A 22,433-nucleotide genomic window follows, 5' to 3' on the forward strand; every position below is an offset into this window, starting at 1 on the left:
TCTTTCTAGGCTATTTCTCTGAAATCTGTTTTTCTTACATCAGTCAGAAGTCAAGGAGTTATCCTAAACTTCCTATTCTACCAAATTCCTAGGGTGCCCTTTTCTTATCCTACATTTCTCAGGTAGGTTATTAGTAACAGACATACTTAAAGTAGGTTAAAAAAATACCAAGTGTCTCATGTAGATAATTCTTAAGTATCTACACACAAATTTGTAGAACTAATGAGTTTAGCAATGCTGCAGAATACCAAGTCCATATATGAAAATGTCAATGCTATTTCTACAGGCAAGTAATAAGTAATCTGAAAATTAAGAAAATTCAATTACAGCATCACATAGAATAAAATACTTAGGAAAAAATAAAAGAAGTAAAAGATCTGAACTAAAAGCTACAAGACATAGTTGAGAAGTTTAAAAAAAAAAAAAACCCTAAATGTTTGGGACCATTGCATGTTCATGGTTTAGAAGACTCAGTATTGTCAAAATTGCATTCTGAAATTGATCAATAAATTCAGTGCAAAATCCCAGCAAACTTTTTCAGAGAAATTGACAAAATGACCCTAAAGTTTACATGGAAATGCAAGATTTATAATAGTGAAAACAATTTAGGAAAAAGAACATAGTAATTTTCACTAAGGAGTCAATGAGTAAGAGCAATCTACATTTGGTCATTTCCTTCTGAATGTAGTCTCGTTTTTCCATATCCTTGTTGAATTCCATTCAGCTAGCAGCTAGACCTCAAGGTCAATTGTGACCACGTTCTTAGCAACACCTAAAAGACCATCATAGATATTGTATAAGCAGAAAGAATGATGCCACCCTACCCCAAATATGTTCACATACTAATCACTGGACCCTGGAAATACGTTACATGGCAAAAGGTATTTTGCAGATGTGATTCATCTAATGACCTTAAAATGGAGAGATTGCATTACGTTATCTAGGTGGACCCATTCTGATCACATGGATTATTATTTTTTTTAATTATGTTTTTTAATATTTGTTTTTGAGAGAGAGCAAGCAAGGGAGGGGCAGGGAGAGGGAGACACAGAATCTGAAGCAGGCTCCAGGCTCTGAGCTGTCAGCACAGAGCCCAACATGGGGCTTGAACTCATGAACCCTGAGATCATGACCTGAGCCAAACGACTTTGGCCAAACGCTTAACCAACTGAGCCACCCCAGCGCCCCTCGCATAGGTTCTTAAAAGCAGAAAATCTTTCTACCTGTGGTCAGAGAGATGTAAAGAAAGAAGTCTCATTGAGATACTCTATTGGTGGCTTTGAAGATAGAGGAAAGAGAACATGAGCAAAGGAAATCAGCCTCTAGAACGTGGAAAGAGCAGGGAAACGAATTCTCCTAGACTCCTCAGAAGAAGCACAGCCCTGCTGACATCTTTATGTTAGCCCAGTGAGACCATCTCAAATTTCTGGCCCATAGAACAATAACATAATAAATTTGTGTTGTTTAAGCCACTACGCCTCTGGTAATTTAGTACATTAGCATAGAACATCCAATAAAATAGATGAAGGGATTAATATGATTTTTGTTTACCTATACATATTTTAACTAAATGAAATTAATTTTAATTTTTAAGGACATAGATACGTTTGTGGGAAGAAATTAAGCACAGGAGAAAGTTTTGAGGAAAATACTATGGCCAATTACTATATAGAGAAATTCAGTGCTAACGTTAGTTTAGTAACATAAAAGTCAAATCACTCAATGTCTGTATTTTGAAAGATATTACAATTATTACTGTTCCAAGGTGATTTTATCTCTGATAAAACTTTAATTTTAATTGTTTTTTCCCAGCATAATTACAACCCCATTTCTAGTACCACTAAACTTCACAGTGAACAGGTTGTGTGTACTTTGACTAAATCAGTCATGTGACAAATTGAGATATTTCCTGACTTTCTGGAGCAGGAGAGGTGGATTTTTTTATTGTAGAAGAATGAGGGAGTGACAAATTAACTCTGCCTATACTTATTAAACTCAAGGTGGCAGTTAAGGGATTACCTATGATAATATTTTGTTTTTCTGCTAAGGGGAGCAAACAATGCTAACACTCAAAAGTGAAGAAGCACTAGGGAACCCTAATGCGACTCTTTCTAGAACTCTGAGGGAAAGTTGCCATTTGAAGATTATTTTTATTTCAGAATGAGGCACTAATATAGAGACATAATTTTTTTAAATTTATCTTTTTAATTCTTGAATCAGTGAGGACAATAGTTTGCTGTTTATGGGTACACAACAGCCCTGTCCTAGGTATACAAGGGTATACATACGTCTGTAACATCAGCTACAGTGAATTTACTTTACTAGACAGCATAGCAAAGTAGGATTAACTAAAGGTATATTTTCATAAGAAAATGCTTTAAAATAACATGAAGTCAATGAACATTGGACTGTACAATTTATTCTGTCAAAATATAAACGTATGTCAGCTTATGTGTGTGAAATACACTAAGTCGGTCTCAACACAGCCATGTGCTTAGGAATGTGTGAAACACTTCATAAGCAATTCTCTAAGGGGTGTACTGAAAACTTCCAAAAGTACCCCAGATATTTGGTCATAGATAAGGAATAAACTTTAAGGCAATCTTCCAAGTGAATGTAAACTTTTCTGAAGTGGCCTTTCCAGTAAAGTGTTATGGTTATGAACACTCTGTACTTATTTGTAGTGCTGTTGAATATTTTTAGTAGCACGTTATCACATTAATTGTCACTTTTTAAAAATTAGCTTAAAAATCCTGCAATTATAAAAATGTCTGGGGTGCTTTTACTTTGTAGACATAAAGCAGGCACTTTCTGTTGACTTATCTATAAATCCTAAGTATTTTCTTCTAATAGTTTTTATCTCTAGCTAGAATTGTACTTCTAGTACTGTGTACTAAATCCTGTGTTCACATATCAAGAAATAACAATTTGCCTACAATTTTTCTAGTTTAAATCTGAGCCTAGAATTTCTTTTAATTGGTCATGTTCTACAGAAGCATCAAAATAAATAGTGCTACTCTTTGAACATTTTTCAATAATAATGACATTTTTCTGGCTGTTACGCCTTTTTCCAAAGTAATTGTCAGAGCATGTGAACTAAACTAACTACACTGGAGAAATGGGTACAGGCCATTAGGAGAGTCCCCTTGTAGTGACCAACTAGTTTTACTTAATCTCCTTCTTAGCCTTATAATTGGCAGAGACGACCAGGTAATTATCTGGATTCATGTCCTTAAGAGTTGGAGATTTGCTCTGGATGGGGGATGTTTTGCCATCCACACGGGAGATCTGCAGCATCCGGCAGGGGTCGTGTTTCAACAAATACCCTGCAAAAGTTTCCCATCCTCCTCCCACACGGACCATGACATGTTTGTTGTGCAGCATCTGAAATGAAAGAAGAGCAAAAGGATTAAATTCTGAGAATTCTTACAGTATCTTAAATCAACTTTCATTTTTAGCACTGTTACTGTTTTCTGTCTTGTTTTTTTATGCCCCATTGTTTTCCTACTTGGTGCACAGTGCCTGAGTTAGCATACAGTATATGAAAGAAGCTTTGTTTTTCCCATGCAAGTGGATCATGGGTACACATCCCCAGGACCCAGCTTTGCCCTGCTATGGGAATCCGGGTTTATGTATAATCCCTTGTTTGGCTGGATGTGTACAGAGGCTTCTGTCTGACATCTGATGTTCCATTACAGCCTCATCACTTCCCCCGTTTTCTGCCCACTGTCTCCGATAAGTGCTTCATTCTTCCCACCAAGTTATTCCCCTCTGAACGAGGACTCAAAAGACCATGGAAATGTCTCTCTTGAAAATAATTGTTAATAATCACACAAATGCTCAATGCGAAATGGAAAGGAAATGCACTCAGAAAAACTGAAGTCTTCTCCAGTCACTGAGCCCTTCCAGGCAAGATGTTGTTGAATGGCCAAACATTTATATTTTCCTTTACTCTTATTCTTTCTAATTACTTTAGAATACATCTTTAAAAAAAAAAAAAAAACTTACCTTCAGGCCTATGTCACATCTAGATTTCCAGGTAACAGGCTACATATTGAAAAAGTGAAGAATGTATGGTTCTTTTTATCAATAAAAACATGTCAGAGCTGTAGACGTCTGGCATGAAGAGCCAAAGACGTTTATCTTGGCTTTTTTCAAATATCAGAAAATGTAAGATAAAGGGGAGATGTTGCTCCATAATCAGAGATCCTGCTGACTCTGTTCCATGCCCCTGATGTTAAGAATACATACTGGCAGTGTAGTCTTGGGAAGGACAGATAGTTGGGTGAGGAGATTTGGGGAGTCACTTACATTGCAGAGCCTGTAAAATCTATTTGAATTCCTCTTGCTGTGTCAGTTTGAGATCTGGAGTTTTTTTGACTCCCATCAAGTGGAAGATGACATATACTTACTGCTTTCATTCACCTGTTGAGAATCTGATGGAAATTCTGGACTCTCTTTTCAGATGTCTGTATCCACAAAATTTTGCATGTGTGTTTAGGGGGTTCACAGACTCCCAGAAATCCATCCATGGACTCCAGCTAAGAAATCCTGATTCATGTGGTTGACATGAAGCAGTTTCAAATATTGTGGAAAGTTAACAAAAATGTGCTGGATATCCATAGAAACCATAAGACTCATAAGAAAATGAAGTTAAATGTAACTCGACTGGTTATTCTCATTTAGAGAATTAGAATTATAATTAAGAATAGAATTAGAATAGAAAGGACCTTCAGAAACATCTAGCTAGAAGTTTTAAACCTATTTTAGCATCAGAATCTATTCATTAAAACCTCAATGGGAATCCCTGTAACATAAAGCAGACAAAAGGAGTCAGGATTCAGCTGTAACCATTTTGCCTTCCCGGGTCCTGCCAGTGGTACCGTGTTCTTGTTTTTCTGATGAAGATCCTGAGGCCCAGATCTTTGGTGTGATTTGCTTAGACTAGAATCTGGATTTCCTGACTCCAGTCTAATACTTGTCCCACCAACAGTTCTTTGTAAAGCAAAATCCATCAAGGCTTTTATAATTTGACTGACCTAGTTCCATTCCCACAAACTCCTGTGTGTGCCTCTACTGCCTGCTTCCAAAACTTGGAGTTGCTGGGACAAAAATTACAAAGGCGGGCATCAAAACAGTACTCTGACCCTTTCTGCCACTGTTCTAGAGAACAGCTTGGCATATTGTTGAAGTTCTGGCATACCCCGCCCCCCAGCCCTACAAATTACATTTAAGAGTTTTCCTCTAAACATCCTTGGTATGAATGCCTGGCAGAATGCCCAAATTCACTTGACTGTGAGCTGACTGTTTCAACCAGAAAGAGCTACCAGTCAGTATAGTTTTTAAACAATTAGCTAACGCTGGAAAACAGTGAAAGAAATGTTTTTCCGCCTGGCATATAAGGTCATTTAGGTACAAACCTTTCTCGCAGATTCTTTAATAAATCCACGCATGCGTAGTGGATCCAACATGAAGCAGGGTTATACTGAATGTGACTAACATAGGGATTAAATTTCTGCCCACCCCCTCCCTCATATCATTTCAATAACTAATCAGCAAGCTGTAATTCTCCAAGAAGGTCAGTGGTCAAACTGAACAACAGTTTCAGGCATGGGGTTAAGATTTCATGGCCATAAGCATTTACATCCTTGATTATAGAGATTTAAATTCCATGCCTTACCTTAGTTTGTGCTAAGTCTCAAGAAAAAGAAAAAAGGAAAGAAAACACCCATCCCCATCTCCATAAACCAAACCCCTACTGTTTAACCTAAAAGCAAATTAACCTGCTATAAACCAAACTACTCTCAGCTCCTCCCTCCCTCCCCACCCAGTGCTTGCCCTACAAAACCCCAGCCTTGGTTGAAGTGTATAATCTTCCTTCAGAATCAGGGCAGAGCCACTGAGCTCCTTCTGGAAGAACTCTTTTCATCTCAGGAATGGGTGACATTAGGTCAGTTGCAGTCAATTGATCCTTTTGCTTTTTGGTTTTGGTCAGCGGCATTTCCTGTTCCTCCTAATATTATCAAACGTGCCACTCATCTCTGTCCTCATCATTCTATGGATGGCATCTAGCATGTCATCAGACATGGTTTTCTCTCTCAGCACCTCCACCGGCTTATTTACTCCAGCCTATATTTACCCTTTTCTCCACTTTCCTCATCACAGAAAGAAGTCCCTCTGTCCAAAGTCAACTCCTCCCCATATATCCTAATTCCTGTTACCACTATGCAGAAGCTCCTATCAGACATCACATCACTCACCTCTCTCTCCAACTTATTGTATAATGGTCCTTATCCCCAAGCCTCTCCCACTCTCATACAAAGTAAAACTCTGCTCCTTCCATCCCAGGCTACTTTGTTCTCCTATCTTTGCCTTACCTCTGAGCTTTCTGGTAAGTTTACACGTGATGTCTTCATTTCCAACTTCCTAGTAACTGTCTGACCCACTACACGTTGCTTCTGCCCCCACCTCTTAACTGACTGCACAGTGAAGAGAATCGTGGCTTCTGGGATTGTTGAATCCAATGGATGGTCCTTAATCCTTATCTGTCTTGATCTTATCAGATACTGAGGTATCTGATAGTATTGACCATTCCTTCCAGGAAACTCCCTACTCCTTTATTCTCTGTGACAAGACTCTTTACTGGACCTCCTGTTACCTCTCTCGTACTTTCTCTGCCTCTTTTCAGGGTTCTGTTTTCTTCTGCCTACTTTTAAGCTTTGCTGCGTGCTGAGGATCTCACTGCCTCTAGCCTTGGGGGAGTCTGATCCATTTAGTAAGTCCATTCCCACCAAAGGGACTTCCACAAATGCCTGTTTGATTGTCTTCTGCCTAAATGCCTTCACTAGCTCCCTCTCTCCTACAGGCTAATATTCAATTCCCTTTGTTTGCATACATTATTCACCAAGACCACTCCTGTCAGCCTCACCTGTCCTTCCCTGAGCTCTGGGACTCGTGAATTATTTTAGTTCTATGTTCCCAGACAACACAGCCTTTCTTCCATGCTTTTGCATATTTGCCCCTAAATGTGGAGTGTCTTTTCTGTCTTGCCCTCCCTACTTACCTGGACCGCAAACATCAATTCAAACGTCACCTCCACCTGAAAAATGTCCAACAATCATCCACCTTACCAGATAAGTGAATGCTTCCTTGCTGTATGCTGTTTAGATGACACATGATTTCAATTGTTTTAGTCTACTTTAATTGCTAATTTACTTGTGTGCTTCTTTTAATAACATGCGAGCTCTCCAAAAAGAGTGATGATGTGCTTCTCATTTTTTTTAATCTCCCATATGTAAGCTCAGAACAGTATCAATATTGTGATATTAATACTCTTTTTCATATATACTTCCACAGGCTCTACTTAACTTTGCCTGACTGATGATGTCATTTTCAGCATTACTCCATTTTACAGATGGCAACACTGATGATCTGAGAAGTGCTGCTCTTAAACCACTTGGGCAAGATCACAGCACAAATCTGGGACAAGACCCATTTTCCCATTCTGCCACACCCACTGACTCCGTTAAGCTCTTCAGTGTGGATTTTCATACCTGCTTAGTTACTTACAAGTGAAATTTAGCACAAACAAGGAATTATCAGTGTCAGAAATAGTAACAAGCAGCTTAAGCAAATCAAATGCTCGCATAAAATGATTTATGGGGCTATGTTCTAATAAACCCTATATAAACATCAAATTTAATTTCAGAAGATTATACTGTAGTGGCCCTAATTACTTTAGAAATAAACATGTGTCAAGTGCAGGTAATAGGATAGAATACACTTATAGCCAGGCATCTGTCGGCATAAGTAGGACTAGACTTTGATTCTCTGTTCGGTTACAGCTCCTTTACTTATGATGCTTCACAATGTTGAACAATTTTGTGTTCTCCGTTCCAAAAGATAACTCCTCTTGACTGGTAGCATCACAAGTGAACTGAGTATTTAATAGTGGTTATCCATGCTGCTGTTTGTGGCCTTTCTTCTCAAGCAAAGAAAAAGAATTGCCACAAATCTCCAATACTATATGTTGCAAAGCCGTATGTTGCCCCATCAGGCCTATTCTGGCTCTTCCTAGTTTTTACAACCTGCCTCATTCCTCACGGTGCCTATGATCCTACCAAAAGTGAAGAAGGTGAAGAAGATTCATCACCAACGTAGCACAACTTAGCAACATCTCTCAGTGCTGAAGGGGGCGGGGGGAAAGACCCCAAAACAGTAACAAAAATCTGTCTCAACATTTCTCCCAGTGGCCTTCATGAAGTTTAAGCAGATCTGGACTGTTGCAGATACTGTAAATATTTTATTTATTTATTTATTTATTTATTTATTTATTTATTTATTTATTTTTAATGTTTGTTTATTTTTGAGAGAGAGGGTGGAGGAGGGGCAGAGAAAGAGGGAGACACAGAATCCAAAGCAAGCTCCAGGCTTCGAGCTCTGACCTGTCAGCACAGAGCCCAATGCAGGGCTCAAACTCACAAAATGAGATCATGACCTGAGCCAAAGTCAGACCCTTAACTGACTGAGCCACCCAGGTGCCCTGAATATTTTCTTCTTTGATGTCTATGAGTGACATACATTCCTTGCCCAAGAAAAGAGCCAGAATGCCTCAAAGGTATGCTTTTGTTTTTGTTTTTAATAATTTGGTAATGGGAGAAAACATTTCCATTCGTGTCAAGGGCATTTTGCTTTATGCCTTTTCCCATCATAATGCTTAATTATGTGTTGTTTTCTAATGAGGCCTCTTCCTACGTGCCAGCAAAAGGGAACTTTTTCTCCTTAGATGACACAGTCATACTAGTAGAGCACCCACTGTGTGCCAGGTAATCTACAGATATGCCTTGTTAAAATAAGAAAGATAAAAAGAAACACTGAGGTCACTGGCAATGCTCTCATTTCACAGGCAGACAGAGGGTCACCCAGGAGGCTCCCCAGGGCCACACTAGAAATCACTTCTTTATTCCCCATCTCGTACACAGCCTGACAGTTGGAGAGCTATACTCCTCCCCAAACTATTACTCTAAAGATGAATCCTATATTTAAAGGTGGGTGAATCACTTAACATATGGACCCAGCAATGGTTCGTGACACGTCAGGTAAGTCCTCGCTTTGTTTTTTCGGATGCAATGCACATTTTGTTAGGTTACAATATGCAGCCTAAAGCCTGCTTTCTAGCACCACCTTTCAATCTTACTTTCCTAACACTGTAGGGAAAAAAAATTATAACCAAAAAGTCCTGTGGTTCATCCACATACTAATTCAAAGGAAAAAAATGGGTTGAAAGGAAATACATTAATTCTCCCATATTAAGTTAGATCACAATGGAAAATTTTAAAGTTGTAGAAATGATTAATCAACCGCTCCCTACAAACGCTGTGATCACTGCAGTATAAGGGGTCCAGTGCTCTGGCTCTTATGATGTAATAGGATTTCAGAAAGGAGATTTTCTTTTCCCTAATCTTATAGCTTGGAGAGACATTCTGGAATCACATCATGTATAGGTCTTAAGGAGCTTAAAGCAAGAAAAGTATGTTTTTCTTCCTGCGGACACTAGTCTTTCGAAACAGAAATACATCAACTCACGTTTTGCGGATAAGGCACAGCTGATATCTATGTAAATCACAGAAAATCATACGTTTGACTAAATGAAAAAGAAATGGCCATGTAACAGAGCCAGAAAATAATATGGATTTATTGGTGGTGCATTTGTTGTCAAGATGGCCAAGCTATCTATAGCTATATTATATAAATCATAAACAAAAATAAACAAGAGCAGGACATGTCTTTTAATAAACCTAATTTAAAGTTAAATGCTTCTGGGGCGCCTGGGTGGCTCAGTCGGTTGAGCGTCCGACTTCAGCTTAGGTCATGATCTCACCATCCATGAGTTCGAGCCCCGCGTCAGGCTCTGTGCTGACAGCTCAGAGTCTGGAGCCTGCTTCGGATTCTGTGTCTCCCTCTCTCTCTGCCTTCCCCCTGCTCATGCTCTGTCTCTCTCTGTCCCAAAAATAAATTTAAAACACATTTAAAAATTTTAAATAAATAAATAAAGGTAAATGCTCCATATTCATATTTGGTAGCTTGATTTCATCAATTCCCCGGCACAGATCTGCGTGAATGTTCACATCTGTCCTAAGTCATAATTCCTATGAAAAGTTTCAGGCGTCTCCACCTTCTCAGCAAAACACTGACAAATCTCTTTCATTCAGATTTGAATCTTGTGTTTGTGACCTTGAAAACTGGGGGAGAGGAATATATGTCATATTCTCTGTATACCAAGGTCATCAGCCCCTGAGGATGTGAAAGCTTCCCAGCAGGATGCCCTCATCCTCTCTCGCACTTCACCAATCTAGCCTTTACTTCAGGGCCAGAGTGGCCATTCCAAAGGGAAAATCTGATCATGCTACGGCCTTGCTTAAGAACCTGTGCATGGGTCTCCATTGTCTGTAGTGTTTCTCCGCCATTTTTAGCTCCAGCTCACCTGAAGAATGTGACTCATTCTCATGGGCACAAGAAGTCTGTGGCAAAGATTCTGAAAGAGCAGTGGTGTGAATGCAGGTGTGTGTGTGTACAGCTGTGTGGGACCAGGGCAGAATCTGCATCTTGAGGGTGGGCAGAAGCATACATAATTTGAAGAAACCATTTGTCAGCAATTCTGATACCCCCTGTCCTACCTCTGCCCCTCCCCATCCCGCTACGAGAACAACTAGCCTGACACACAAAGCACTTCATGGTTCAGCTACTGTTCCTTCCCCACCTTCTTTCTCATTCCGCCTTAAAGACCACATACCGTTGTGTAGGTTGTGCATTGCACAATGATGCAGCTACTGTGTGGCCCTACTTGTCTGTGCCCATACCTACACTCCAAATTGCATAACCTGCAAAATTTCTGGACTCCTTGGAATCCCCTAAAGATTTCATGCCTTTCTACATCCACATTCACCAGGTGAATCAAAGTGAGTCCCTTCCTATGGCCATTCAATAAATATGCGTTGAGTGCCCGGCAAGGTTATTCCTTACTAAATTCATGCCCTGAGGGCTGAGTACAGTGCCAACAACACAATGGGCACTCAATAAATGTTTGTTTAATGAATGCATAAGCAATGTTAATGCCTACTAATGCTCCACCCGGGCATCACTGCCTTTATGGAATATTTATGTACTCTCCAACCTTTAGATTACTTCTTTTGGACCTTGAGATTTTCCTTCACAAACTTCAGGCATAGAACCTGTCATATTTTGTTGCCTATTTTCTTGTCCATATTTCTCTAATTCCCTGTGACCTCTCTAAAAGGTCACATCCTATTCAGCTTTGTACACCGGACAACAATTGTAGTGTGTGATATGTAGAACACATTACTTATTTACAGAAAAGAAAAAAAGGAAAAGATGAAAATGATTAGTCTTTATGAGGGAGAGTCTGAAAAACACCAGGATGTGAATGATAATCCACCTTAACCACTGCTTAGAGAATTCCTTTGAGAGAAAGATACATTTTGGGTGAAAGACCCAAAGTAACAGGGATCATACAGGAGAGAGGGAGGGTGAATTGAGAATCAGAGCAATGGAAGGAGAGAGAGAAAGGAGAAGGGGAATGGAAGAGAGAAGAAAATCTCCCAAATGATTCCAAAATCAAGTATACCATTGTCTTCATTATCGCCCTTCACAAGTTCTCATTACATTTGGAATGCATGTTTTAGAAATATCACTCACTATAGTAACAAATTACTCACTACAAATTGCAGCCCCTCCTTTTTCTCTATTCATGTTTGAGTGTTAAAATGCTTGGGTCTCTCAGCATGACTCCAGCTCTCATTAAGCCCTTCCCCATGTAACTGACCACAATGGCTCCTATTTCTACCCAATCTGTTAACTGCTCTTCTCCACCACAGCCATCCCTTTAAGAGACAACCATCTCTGACACTGACTGCCTAGAGGAGTAAGCCACCTAAATTCAAGTCAGTTCAGCCTCCTGGGATATCATATGCTTCCTAATACCTCCTTGTCAACCCCGTTCACTGTGTGTTTTTACAAGCCATCATAACTTGAGTGAAAATATTGTGTTTAGAACGCAGTCATCTGCTCTCCAGAGAAAGAGTGTTAAATTAATTTATAGGACAACAGACTCTGTCATCAACTGGTATTATCCTGAAATGGCATATGCTCAAAATTGGGCGACTGGGAATTCAGCTGGCTGCCTAAGGTACATGGACACATGGAGGAGAAAAGTGGCAGGTGTTCAGTCGCTAATCCGCCATGTTGAAAGCCTGCTACCTGCATCTTCAAGGTAAGTGATAAGGTCACCTGGTAATAGGGCGAGTGAGGCTCTGTTTACCACAGATGCCCTATGTAGACTTCTTTGTCAAAGGTTGGGGATTCATCTCAACCTCTCTAGCTATTTGAAATTATAAATGGTTAAATACTCCTCAAATAGACAAGCTTCTGGAATTACCACTTTGTTGTTTACAAAACATTTTTCATAGGTGTTATCTCACTTCTATCTTCCTAATAATCTTTTATGCCTTTTTCTTAGATTAATCTTCAGAGAGATGTGGTCACCACCAACTATCTGTATAACTCTAAGATATTATTTAATCTCTCTGTGCCTCCCTTGCTCATCTGTAGAATGTTTCTAATATAGAGTTTTTTGGATAAATATATGTTAGCATGTAGCAACGTCACCTGGCACATGATATTCAATAGTAGCCTGCCATTGCTTTTGTTATTAAAATTATTATTAAAATAATAATAATGTTATTGCAATGATGAGGGTGAGCTTCTTATAGGCTTCATTTCAGGTAATTCCTGCAACAGCTCTAAGTGGTTTGCATTACTATCCACACCTACAGATGAGAAAATGGCAGTTCCAGAAAGGTTAAGTAAATCTCCCAAAGTCACCTAGCTAGGAGTTGACAAAGTTTAGATTGGAACCTGAGTATCTTTGACCGCAAAGATAATACACATTACCACTTAACTATATGCCCTATAGGGGCTTTGCCAGGGGTCATGACTGTCTGGCTTCTTATCTAGACTATTTCCATGGACGACACTTCTTTTTTCTAAGAATATGTGTTATGGTGTCTCCATTGATGGTCATATCGCTCAACTCTAAATGTACCTGGCACCAGAAAAGAGAAGGTGTTTTAATATGTGGTTAGGAGAATTTATTTGCATTTGAACCTGATGTTTCACCCATACAAAAATGTTGAAATTAAGTACACCAGAGTGCTTGGCTGTTGGTTCCACACTGTAAAAGGAAACTCTATGGGAGAGACCCCTGACAGTCTGCAAAGTATTTTCTCTTAAGTTATTTCATTTTATCACACCTGCCCAGTTGTTCTGCAGGCTAGTATTACTGTTCCCATTGCACAAATGGAACCTCAGAGAGGTTAGGTAGGTGGCTCACAGACACACAGCAAGAACACAGCCCGAGTCTTTAGATTCCCAGTTTTGTGATCTGTTGTCTTCAGTAAGTAACAAAATCATACATTAAGGAGAATAACAATCCTCAAACCCTCATTTGAAGGCTAAACCACTCAGTGACAATGGTGACAAACCATCCTCCAACATGAACGGGGCCTTGAGTCTGGCTATTGGGGCTGGCCAGAAAAAAATGTTTGGCTTGCTTTTGTTGTTTCCCTCTGGGAGAAGGAAAGTGAATAGTTCACTTCCCAGGCTCGTTGTAGACAAATGAGACTCAGTTGCTTCTTTCTGGAAGCAAACATGAGAAGAGCAGCTTGCAGATGAATGTAACGATCGACTGGCAGAATGTTCCATTTGCATCTGCTTGGAAATATGTGTAGGAGTACTTACTGCCAACTGCCTGTCAGTTCTTATCGACTTGTTATGTAAGGTCTCCATTTTCCCAGATCTGCACTAAATGAAATTAAGAAGGCTTAGCTGCAATCTAATTACCAGTCTATAGCACCATTTCAGACAGGAAAGGCAAAGTTATGATAAATATTTTATGGAACACTCAGCACAATGAAAGCAACGAGGCAAAAATGCTGGTGGTGGAAAGGAAAGAGCTGGCTAGAGGAAGGATTCATAGCTGGTATGTGCCCAACTGAAACTAGACTTCATCCACCCCAAAGACGCAACACCTTCGGCAAGGGGAGCTGGGCTCCAAGGGGCAATGAAAACCCATTCCTTCCACTGATCAAACGGGTTCAAGTCTGTCTGATTCAATCTGAGTTCTCATTCTTTCATCGAAACACTGATACCAAAACCCAACAGCACCAAGACAGCCAAAGACAGCACAGTCTTTTTCGTGACAATGATACACTTCAGTGGTTCCCAACCCGGTGTCCTCCTGGGTCCTGAAAGGCAACAACAGCGTCTGTAATGCAGACACTGGAAAAACTATTACTTTGCTACTGTTTTTAATGGATCTTTAGTATATTGGTAGAAAAATGGAAAACAAAGTATTAATAAATACAGTTAGATCTTTTATATCGACAAAATATTTGAAAACATGAGTCTCTTTCTTCTCAAAGCCCCATTCAAATGAAAGGCAAGGAATAAAAATGTGCTAAAGTCACAGGACAAAGGGAAATTGAGAGGATATTACAGTAGAGAAGAAAGGCCAACACATTTTTAGAGGATGGAAAACAGAGGGATGAATTGTAACCAACTAAGAGTGGAGAGAGTTGAAACTCAAAGCCTGAAATGACAGCTTGCCCAAAAGAAGCAAGTCAAACCATGTCTTGAAAGTATAGGAAATTCAGGTTTTAGAATCACCAGGTACTTCCATCAGGTGAGGAGAGATGTGCAGCTGAAAAAAGGAGAATTGGTTGAACGCCAGTCTAAGGACTGGTTAGATTTACTGCACCCCACCTCAGATTTGCTATGCCTGTGACAGTATCCCATAGTGTAAATGACTGTGTCATCTCAGCAGGACACTGAAGGTTTATCTTTGCAGAAATTGAATCAGAGATGCTCCAGGCTAGGGAATGTTACAGGAACCAAATGGAGAGATGGGTAAATACATGATAAAGCAAAGGCAGCAAAGTGCTCATTATAGAACCCAGATGGTCGTTCTGTGGGTATTCTATGTATGTTTGAAATTTCTCACAATATAATGTTAGAGGAAAACTTCATCCTGAACCCAACTGTTCTCCCCATCTCCATTCCTAAATCCAAATTTCCTCCATCTTACCTGGATTACTGTAATAACCCTCCAACTGCTCCTCCTGCTTCTGCCCTTGCCCCTCAGTACGTTCTCAACAGAGAAACTAGAGGCATCTTGTTAAAACAGAAGTTACTGTATGTTACAACTCCACTCAAAACACTGTGTGGCTCCCCATTTCACTGGGCGTAAACTCCAGAGTGCTTCCAATGCCGTCTACGTTCCCATATGATTTGGACTCCTGTTATCTCTCTGACTTCATGTCCTCCCACAGGCCGCTCCCATGCTCTGTCACAGCCTATTGGCCTCCTTGCTATTTCTCAAACACTAGAAGGCCACTTCAGGCATGCTCTTGACTTGGTGTTCCTTCTGTTCAGAAGACATTTTGCCCAGATAACTGCAAAGCTAACCCCTCATCTCCTTCACGCCCTTGACACTGTCTCACCTCCTCAAAGAGGCTTACCCTAACCACCCTTTTAACATTGTGGTCTCTGCTCCTGGCACCCTCAATCTGCCTTATCCTGCCCTACTCTTCCTTCCCCACCCGAGCATGGCACTAATCACTTTCTAGCAAGCTCTATAACTTACATATTTATTATGTTTATTGTCTATAGATTATTATCTATACAATATAAAGATTCCCAATCAAAGTTGCCAGATTTGTGATATAAAAATACAACAAACCCAGTTAAATTTGAGAGTCAGATAAACAACAAACATTCTCTAGGTATAAGTATGTCCCTTACAATATTTGGAAAATAATATATTAAAAAAACTTGTTGTTTGCCTGATATTAAGTAGATTATCTGTATTTAATCTGGCAACCCTAAACTTACCCCAACCACACACACACAAACACTCACAGAGTAACATAAAGGTCTTCGAGGGAGTCAGTGTTCATCTGTGTTTTTCTCTGATATATCTTTAGCTCTTTGAATAGTGCTTATTTCATAATATATGTTCAGTAAATATATATGTTCAGTCAATATGTGAATGACTATACATTTTCTCATGATGACCCCTAAGAAAATAAGGGAGTAATCCACAGAAGACATGTGATCCGGGAAACAGGGAATCCAACATAAGAGCAAATTAAAATCTCAGAGGACACTGTGAGGTCAACGTGGGGCAGGAGAGACATGGGAGGGACCAGAAATGAAACCCCTAGCTTAGCCAGTATATCTGCCTATGACACCATTGTGACAGGTTTTACATTTCTCTAAGGGGATCTGGTAAGGGCTCCTTAGTCCTACTTAGGAAAAGAGAAATGGTTAAGTAAAAAAGAAAAGGAAAAGTAATCACAGCACACTACAATATTTACATGATTATTGTTTTGTTTTGTTTTGAGAGAGAGCACATGTGAGTGGGGGAGAGGGGCGGAGAGGGAGGGAGGGAGGGAGGGAGGGAGGGAGGGAGAGAGAGAGAGAGAGAGAGAGAGAGAGAGAGAGAGAGAATCTTAAGTAGGCTCAGGTGGAGCCTAACATGGGGCTCAATCTCACGACCCTGGGATCATGACCTGAGCCGAAATCAAGAGTCAGACGTTCAACCGGCTGAGCCACCCAGACACCCCCATGATTGTTATAAAGTAAATACTGAATACTGATTTGACCAATATTGGTATCATCGATGATGCCTGGCAAACAAGAGGAAGGGGAGTCCATATGTGTGTGGTGGGGTGAGGGGAAGGCATGCGACTACTAAATCATCATCTTTCTACTCTTGCTTTGCTGGGTTTGTGAGTATTCCATAGAAAAATGCTGACAATGTAAAAACTAAGACAGACCAGCATAATTTTATAATTTAGAAACTTGGAGATAAATAAAAGAAGAAACAGCTAGAAAGGGTGAAACGAGTTGCCTCTGGGAGAACTCAGGAGAAAAAAATGAGTGGAAAGAGGGGACACGGGAAGGGGCAGGCTTGCAATTTGGGATCATAAATCTTACAGCACCATTTTGTTGCCTATATACCTGTATTTCTTTATAAAAATGAAAATTCAATTTAAAATATTCAGTTCTGGTACTCAAGAAAACAAAAGCAAAAAGAAAAAAAAATTCCAAAGCATAGGAAAAAATATATCCTTAAGCATCCAGAAAATTATTTTATTGCTATGAAAACCTTCTTCTTTGCAAAATAGCTGGCAGGCTCTCATATACGTCCTGATATAAGGATGTAATTTGACCTGAAATCACTGCAAAATGAATGATTACATTTTTTTCTGAACATTCAGACCTTAGGCACAAACTGGCTACCTGATCTCAAATATGTTTTCTAACATTTTAATAGTCCTTTGTAGTTTACAAAATCCTTTCCAACATCATTTCATTTTATCCTCTAAAGTCACTGTTCAAATTATTTTCATATCATGCATATCTGGATCTCTCCCAACATCACATAAAATCATCACAATATCCTCAGATAAGACCATGACATGAACTTAGGAGTGCAAAGCTCTGCTATTTGCTTTGTTTTCTTTTAGTTTGTTTTATCCTCTCCTTTCCCATATTTCTGAGTCTTGAACAATTATAAATCTCAGCATTTCTCTTCCAGAAACTTTCATTCCAAGATCATGACTGTTTGTTCTTCCTATTTCTCGCTACACTGTTAATAAAATGCCAGACACTTTCCATAGCTTAATCGCTGAATTCTCTATAATCCTAATTGGCTCCCAAAATCTTCTCTAAGGCACAGAAATGTTCCTCTTCCTCTAAGTCAGTTTCTTATGCTATTTAAACAGTTCAAGAATATAGAAGAATAATATAAACCAATCCCACTTATCAATATATACATAAAAATTACTTTTGTAGGGGCGCCTGAGTGGCTCAGTTAAGCGTCCAACTTCAGCTCAGGTCACGGTCTCATGGTTTGTGAGTTCAAGCCCCGCGTTGGGCCCTCTGCCTACGGCTTGGAGCCCAGAGCCTGCTTCAGATTCTGTCTCCCTTGCTCTCTACTCCTCCCCCGCTCACGATCTCTCTCTGTCTCAAAAATAAATGAACATTAAAATAAAATTTTAAAACATTACTTTTGTATATGGCATTTATCTTTACTTTTTAAATACAATTTATTGTCAAGTTAGTTGACATACAGTATATACAGTGTGCTCTTGGCTTCGGGGCTAGATTCCCGTGATTCATCGCTTACGTACAACACCCCGTGCTCATCCCAACAAGCACCCTCCTCAATTCCCATCACGCATTTCCCCCTCCCCTCGACCCTCCTATCAACCCTCAGTTTGCTCTCTGTATTTAAAAGTCTCTTAAAGAGTCTCTCTGTTTGAAACTGGTTTTTCCCCTTCCCTCCCTCCATGGTCCTCTGTTGTTTCTCAAGTTCTACATATGAGTGAAAACATATGACATCTGTCTTTCGCTGACTTATTTCACTCAAAATAATACCCTCCAGTTCCATCCATGTTGTTGCAAATGGCAGGATTTCATCTTTTCTCATTGCCAAGTAGTATATGACTTAAAAAACAAAACAAAACAACTTTGTCTTTATCTTTCACACAGCCATACTCTTTGCACATCTTTCAAATAGATGGTGCTTCTTCTGATCCAAAAATCTTTCTTTGCTGAATATTCTATTTCTTTCTTTCATTTTCCACAACGAGTAGGTGAAGTTTGGAGATCACTTCCGATTATCCAGTCTCCTTAAATAAGTCCAGAAAAATGAAACAATTCATCACAGACTGTCTACCCATTCCTGCTTCAGGGACAGGTCACATGCTCCCTTGCAAATGAGTCTGTTGTTCCAAGGGGCGACCCAGAGGTCCCAGTAGGGAGGAAGGCACAAACTCTTTTGATAAAAGCTAACATAACTAATGCCTTAAAAATTGTCACCAGAAACTGCTAGCTCAAATTCACCGTTTTCAAACATGAATTCCTCAAATTTCCACATTGACCTTCTTTGCTTTTAAATTTACTTTCATCTCCAAGAATGTTGGTTCCTTTCATGTCAAAGTTTACACTAAAATTTTCACCAGTTCATCTTCTACTTTTATGTTTCTATAATTTTATATCCCTGTTTTCTCATTTCTGCAATTTTGCTTTTTAAAGTCTTTCATAAGTGCCCATTATGGGGGAGTGGGTGTGTTATGTACACATAAATAGAGAAATAATTTACATAAGTGTATTCCATCTCATATAAATATATACACATCTATTCCCATTTTCCCATGTATTTATTTCCCTCAACTCTTACTAGAGGGATATCATTTGCCTAATGAGGGTCTGGCTGCCACAATGGAGTAACTATCTTTTTGTTTAGTCCTACTCTAAGAATGTAATTTTCTCATGACAGAGTTCACAGAACACATCTTCAGCCATGTGGGTCCCTCAGCCACGTCCTTTTCTCTCTTCAACTACCCAATGTACGTGATGTGATGATATGTTCCTGTTTGTACAAACATCTTCATACATTTCAGGAACTTTCCAGCATCTATATATTTCTGCATGTCAACAAGAAACCATGCTTTTTTGGATACGCACTTTCCTGTGTCCCTTATACTCTAACTTCAATGATAGAGGAGCAACAGTATCTACTCCTCACTGACAAGTAGAATCTATACTTCCTAATACTCTGATTCAAATTCAGCTAAATCTCCAGTGTGCTTGTTTACGTCAGGGCCTTGCATGCAGACTCCATTCATACTTGCTAACAACAGATGTCACCGGGTTGACAGCCTGAAGCCATTCCCTTATCTGACGTATGGGTCCTCTGCAGGCAAGCTGACAGTAGTGTAACTGGCTCCTTCCTTCTTTTGTCTTCAGTGTCCTCTTTTGCTGCTTCCGATATCTTTTGAGGCCACCCAAAGCTCTTTCCTGTCCTTTCTGATTCGTGCTCCCTAGCGTCTAACAAACTTCTGTGGCAAGATAAAAACGAAAATTTTGAAATTAATATTAAAGTCATATTAGCAGCCTCAAGATTTTAGATCTTCCCTCTCTCCTTTGGCACATGATTAATACAAATCATTTAATGGAGGTGGATACTTATATTTTGCCCATTAGCTTCTAAAGTACTTATTAGAAGCATGACCATCTGACGTCTTGAAGCCTCAGCATGGGGTCTTCCAGCTGAGGTGTACTATCCATCAACACCAAGCTGGCAGTGATCTTGGAAGAGCAACATCGCACCTAAAACCCTCGCCTCTTCCCTCCTTGCCTAGTTCGTTTAGTGAATGCTCCTTCTCCATCTTTTCTAGCCCTTTGCACAGCTGCACAAAACTCCATTGCCCAGCCTCTCAGACCTTCACCATCTCAAACCATTCTTCACCTTCCCCATTCTTAAATCTCAAACCTTCCCTTTTGCTTCTGTGTCTCTCCGAAATTGGTAAGAGGTCTTCAGGAAGGGGGTTTAATGTCACCTGATCTGTCTTTGCTTTTCATTCAGAGACTATTTGACCTCTGATGGAAGCTATTTCTGTTAGGATGTCGTCTCACCTTTGTTGCAGCCTTGTTGTTGTCTAGGTTCTCATGTTATTTTTACTCCTCCCTTGGGGTACATTTGTAGAGGCTGTTTTATTTCTGTGTTCTTTGACACTCTGGAGCAAAAATAAGTCTTCTCTGTGTGTACCATGTCTTATCTTAAATTTCTTTTATTCTAACATAATTTCAATCATCTCCCACATACCTTTCTCAAGCTTGCTCTGGTAAAGGTTTCTAAAGGATGCTATGAACACCTACTGGAAATACCTTCAGCCTAGTCTTTGAGGGTCAAGTGTTCTTGTGAATATTTCTTGGAGAAGTAATCTGAGTCTCAAAGAGCATTCTCTTGAGATTTTTCTAGATAAAGAAGGGATAGAAGGACCTCCCAGGTGTCAGGAAAAGCAGTGCAGAGGGACAGAAACGTAAAGCAGCATGATCTGTATATAACACTGAGTAGTTCACAACTCCCATAGCTGAGTGTGAGAGAGATGAGAAAGAGACTGCTAGGAGATACAGCCAGTGAGGTAAGAAGTGACCAAGGGTAAGAGGAACCGGAATCCCTCTCTATGCACATGAGATAACAAAGGTCACTGACAGGTTCTAAGCAAGGGAATGGCATGACAAGAATTTTACTGCAAAACCATTCCTGGGGAAAACACACACACACACACACACACACACACACACACACACACTTTAATCATTTAATTACACATTCAACCTCAGCCATAATTTCTTGTTTCTCCTGACACTTAGGCTCTCTTTTTACTGCTGCTTTTACTCACATGAGATTAACATGCAAGGATCACAAAACAGTATTTACTATAGGAATAATACAGGACATAATAGTGGTGGCAACATTAATTTTTCCTGCAGGGAAGCAACCCCTTGTTAAAATGCAGAATTGAAGCAACATACACCCTTTCATATTGTAGAGGCACTCTGACACTTTAAAGACAGACAAATCACATGACCAGCAAGAAGTCGGTAACCCATTCCGCTTGGGCCAGCAACTCTTCACAATTACATACTTAAAAAGGGAAGGGGAACAACTAAATGCCCACAGACACATCTCAACATTATTTAACATCTGTTTCAAAATGACTAGCAAGGAACCAAACTGTTTTCGAACCTCAAATACCAGTCAATGAAACAAGTAGCAAAAATTGCAGTTATGGAATCTAGACACTAGGTGGCAGCAGCATATAAGCACATGATCATCCCACATTTAAAATTTTAGTGCTGCATTGTTTAAATCTATTGGAACAACAGGGTAAACATGTTTTCTCCCAATGTTTCTCACTATTGCCTTTTTTTTCACTTATTGGGCTTAAAATTATGAAATTGCTTTTTTTCGAATAAATCTACTTTTCACTCTAGAATATTTGTTTCTCTATGTGAGAGTAACAAATGTTAGGTGTACATGTGGACATTCCATATACATACACGATATACATATCGTTATATTATATGTACATAAGTTGCATTTATTGCATATTATTGCATAAGTGATATACGTGCAATTTATAATAGTGATAGCAGACATGCAAAAATGCCAGTCATTTTCTATTGAGCACTTTATCTCATTTAATACTTTTAACAACCTTGTGGGAAGGTATTAGCTTTCTCCCTTTGCAGTTTAACTGTCAAGGATCAGAGAGGTTGGACAACTTGGCCAGACTCACACAGTATAATAAGCTATGGAAGTGGGATTCATGTTATGTATTTCAGAGAGCTCAAAGTCTGTTAGTTTTTTGACATGAGGAATCTCATCTTAATTTCTATTCTCTCTCACCAAAGACAGATATGTGCTACAAATATATTCTATAAATTTTAAGAATAGCTTATGCTCATTTGATGGTGTTAAGTAAATATAATTCATGTGG

General features: G+C 39.5%; 1 protein-coding gene across 4 annotated transcripts in view; it reads right to left on the bottom strand.

Annotated features, from left to right (window-relative positions):
- Positions 1–2,185: 2,185 nt before the first annotated feature.
- Positions 2,186–22,433, bottom strand: part of GAS2 (growth arrest specific 2) — a 129,031-nt gene continuing 108,783 nt past the window's right edge. For all 4 annotated transcript variants that reach the window (XM_053203374.1, XM_053203375.1, XM_027072978.2 and 1 more), the window contains one exon: positions 2,186–3,384. In XM_053203374.1, coding sequence (XP_053059349.1) covers positions 3,166–3,384 — 219 coding nt within the window. In that variant the 3' untranslated portion in view covers positions 2,186–3,165. The remainder of the gene's footprint in view (positions 3,385–22,433) is intronic.

The sequence above is a fragment of the Acinonyx jubatus genome, chromosome D1 (assembly GCF_027475565.1).
Source record: "Acinonyx jubatus isolate Ajub_Pintada_27869175 chromosome D1, VMU_Ajub_asm_v1.0, whole genome shotgun sequence".
NCBI classification, from domain to species: domain Eukaryota; kingdom Metazoa; phylum Chordata; class Mammalia; order Carnivora; family Felidae; genus Acinonyx; species Acinonyx jubatus.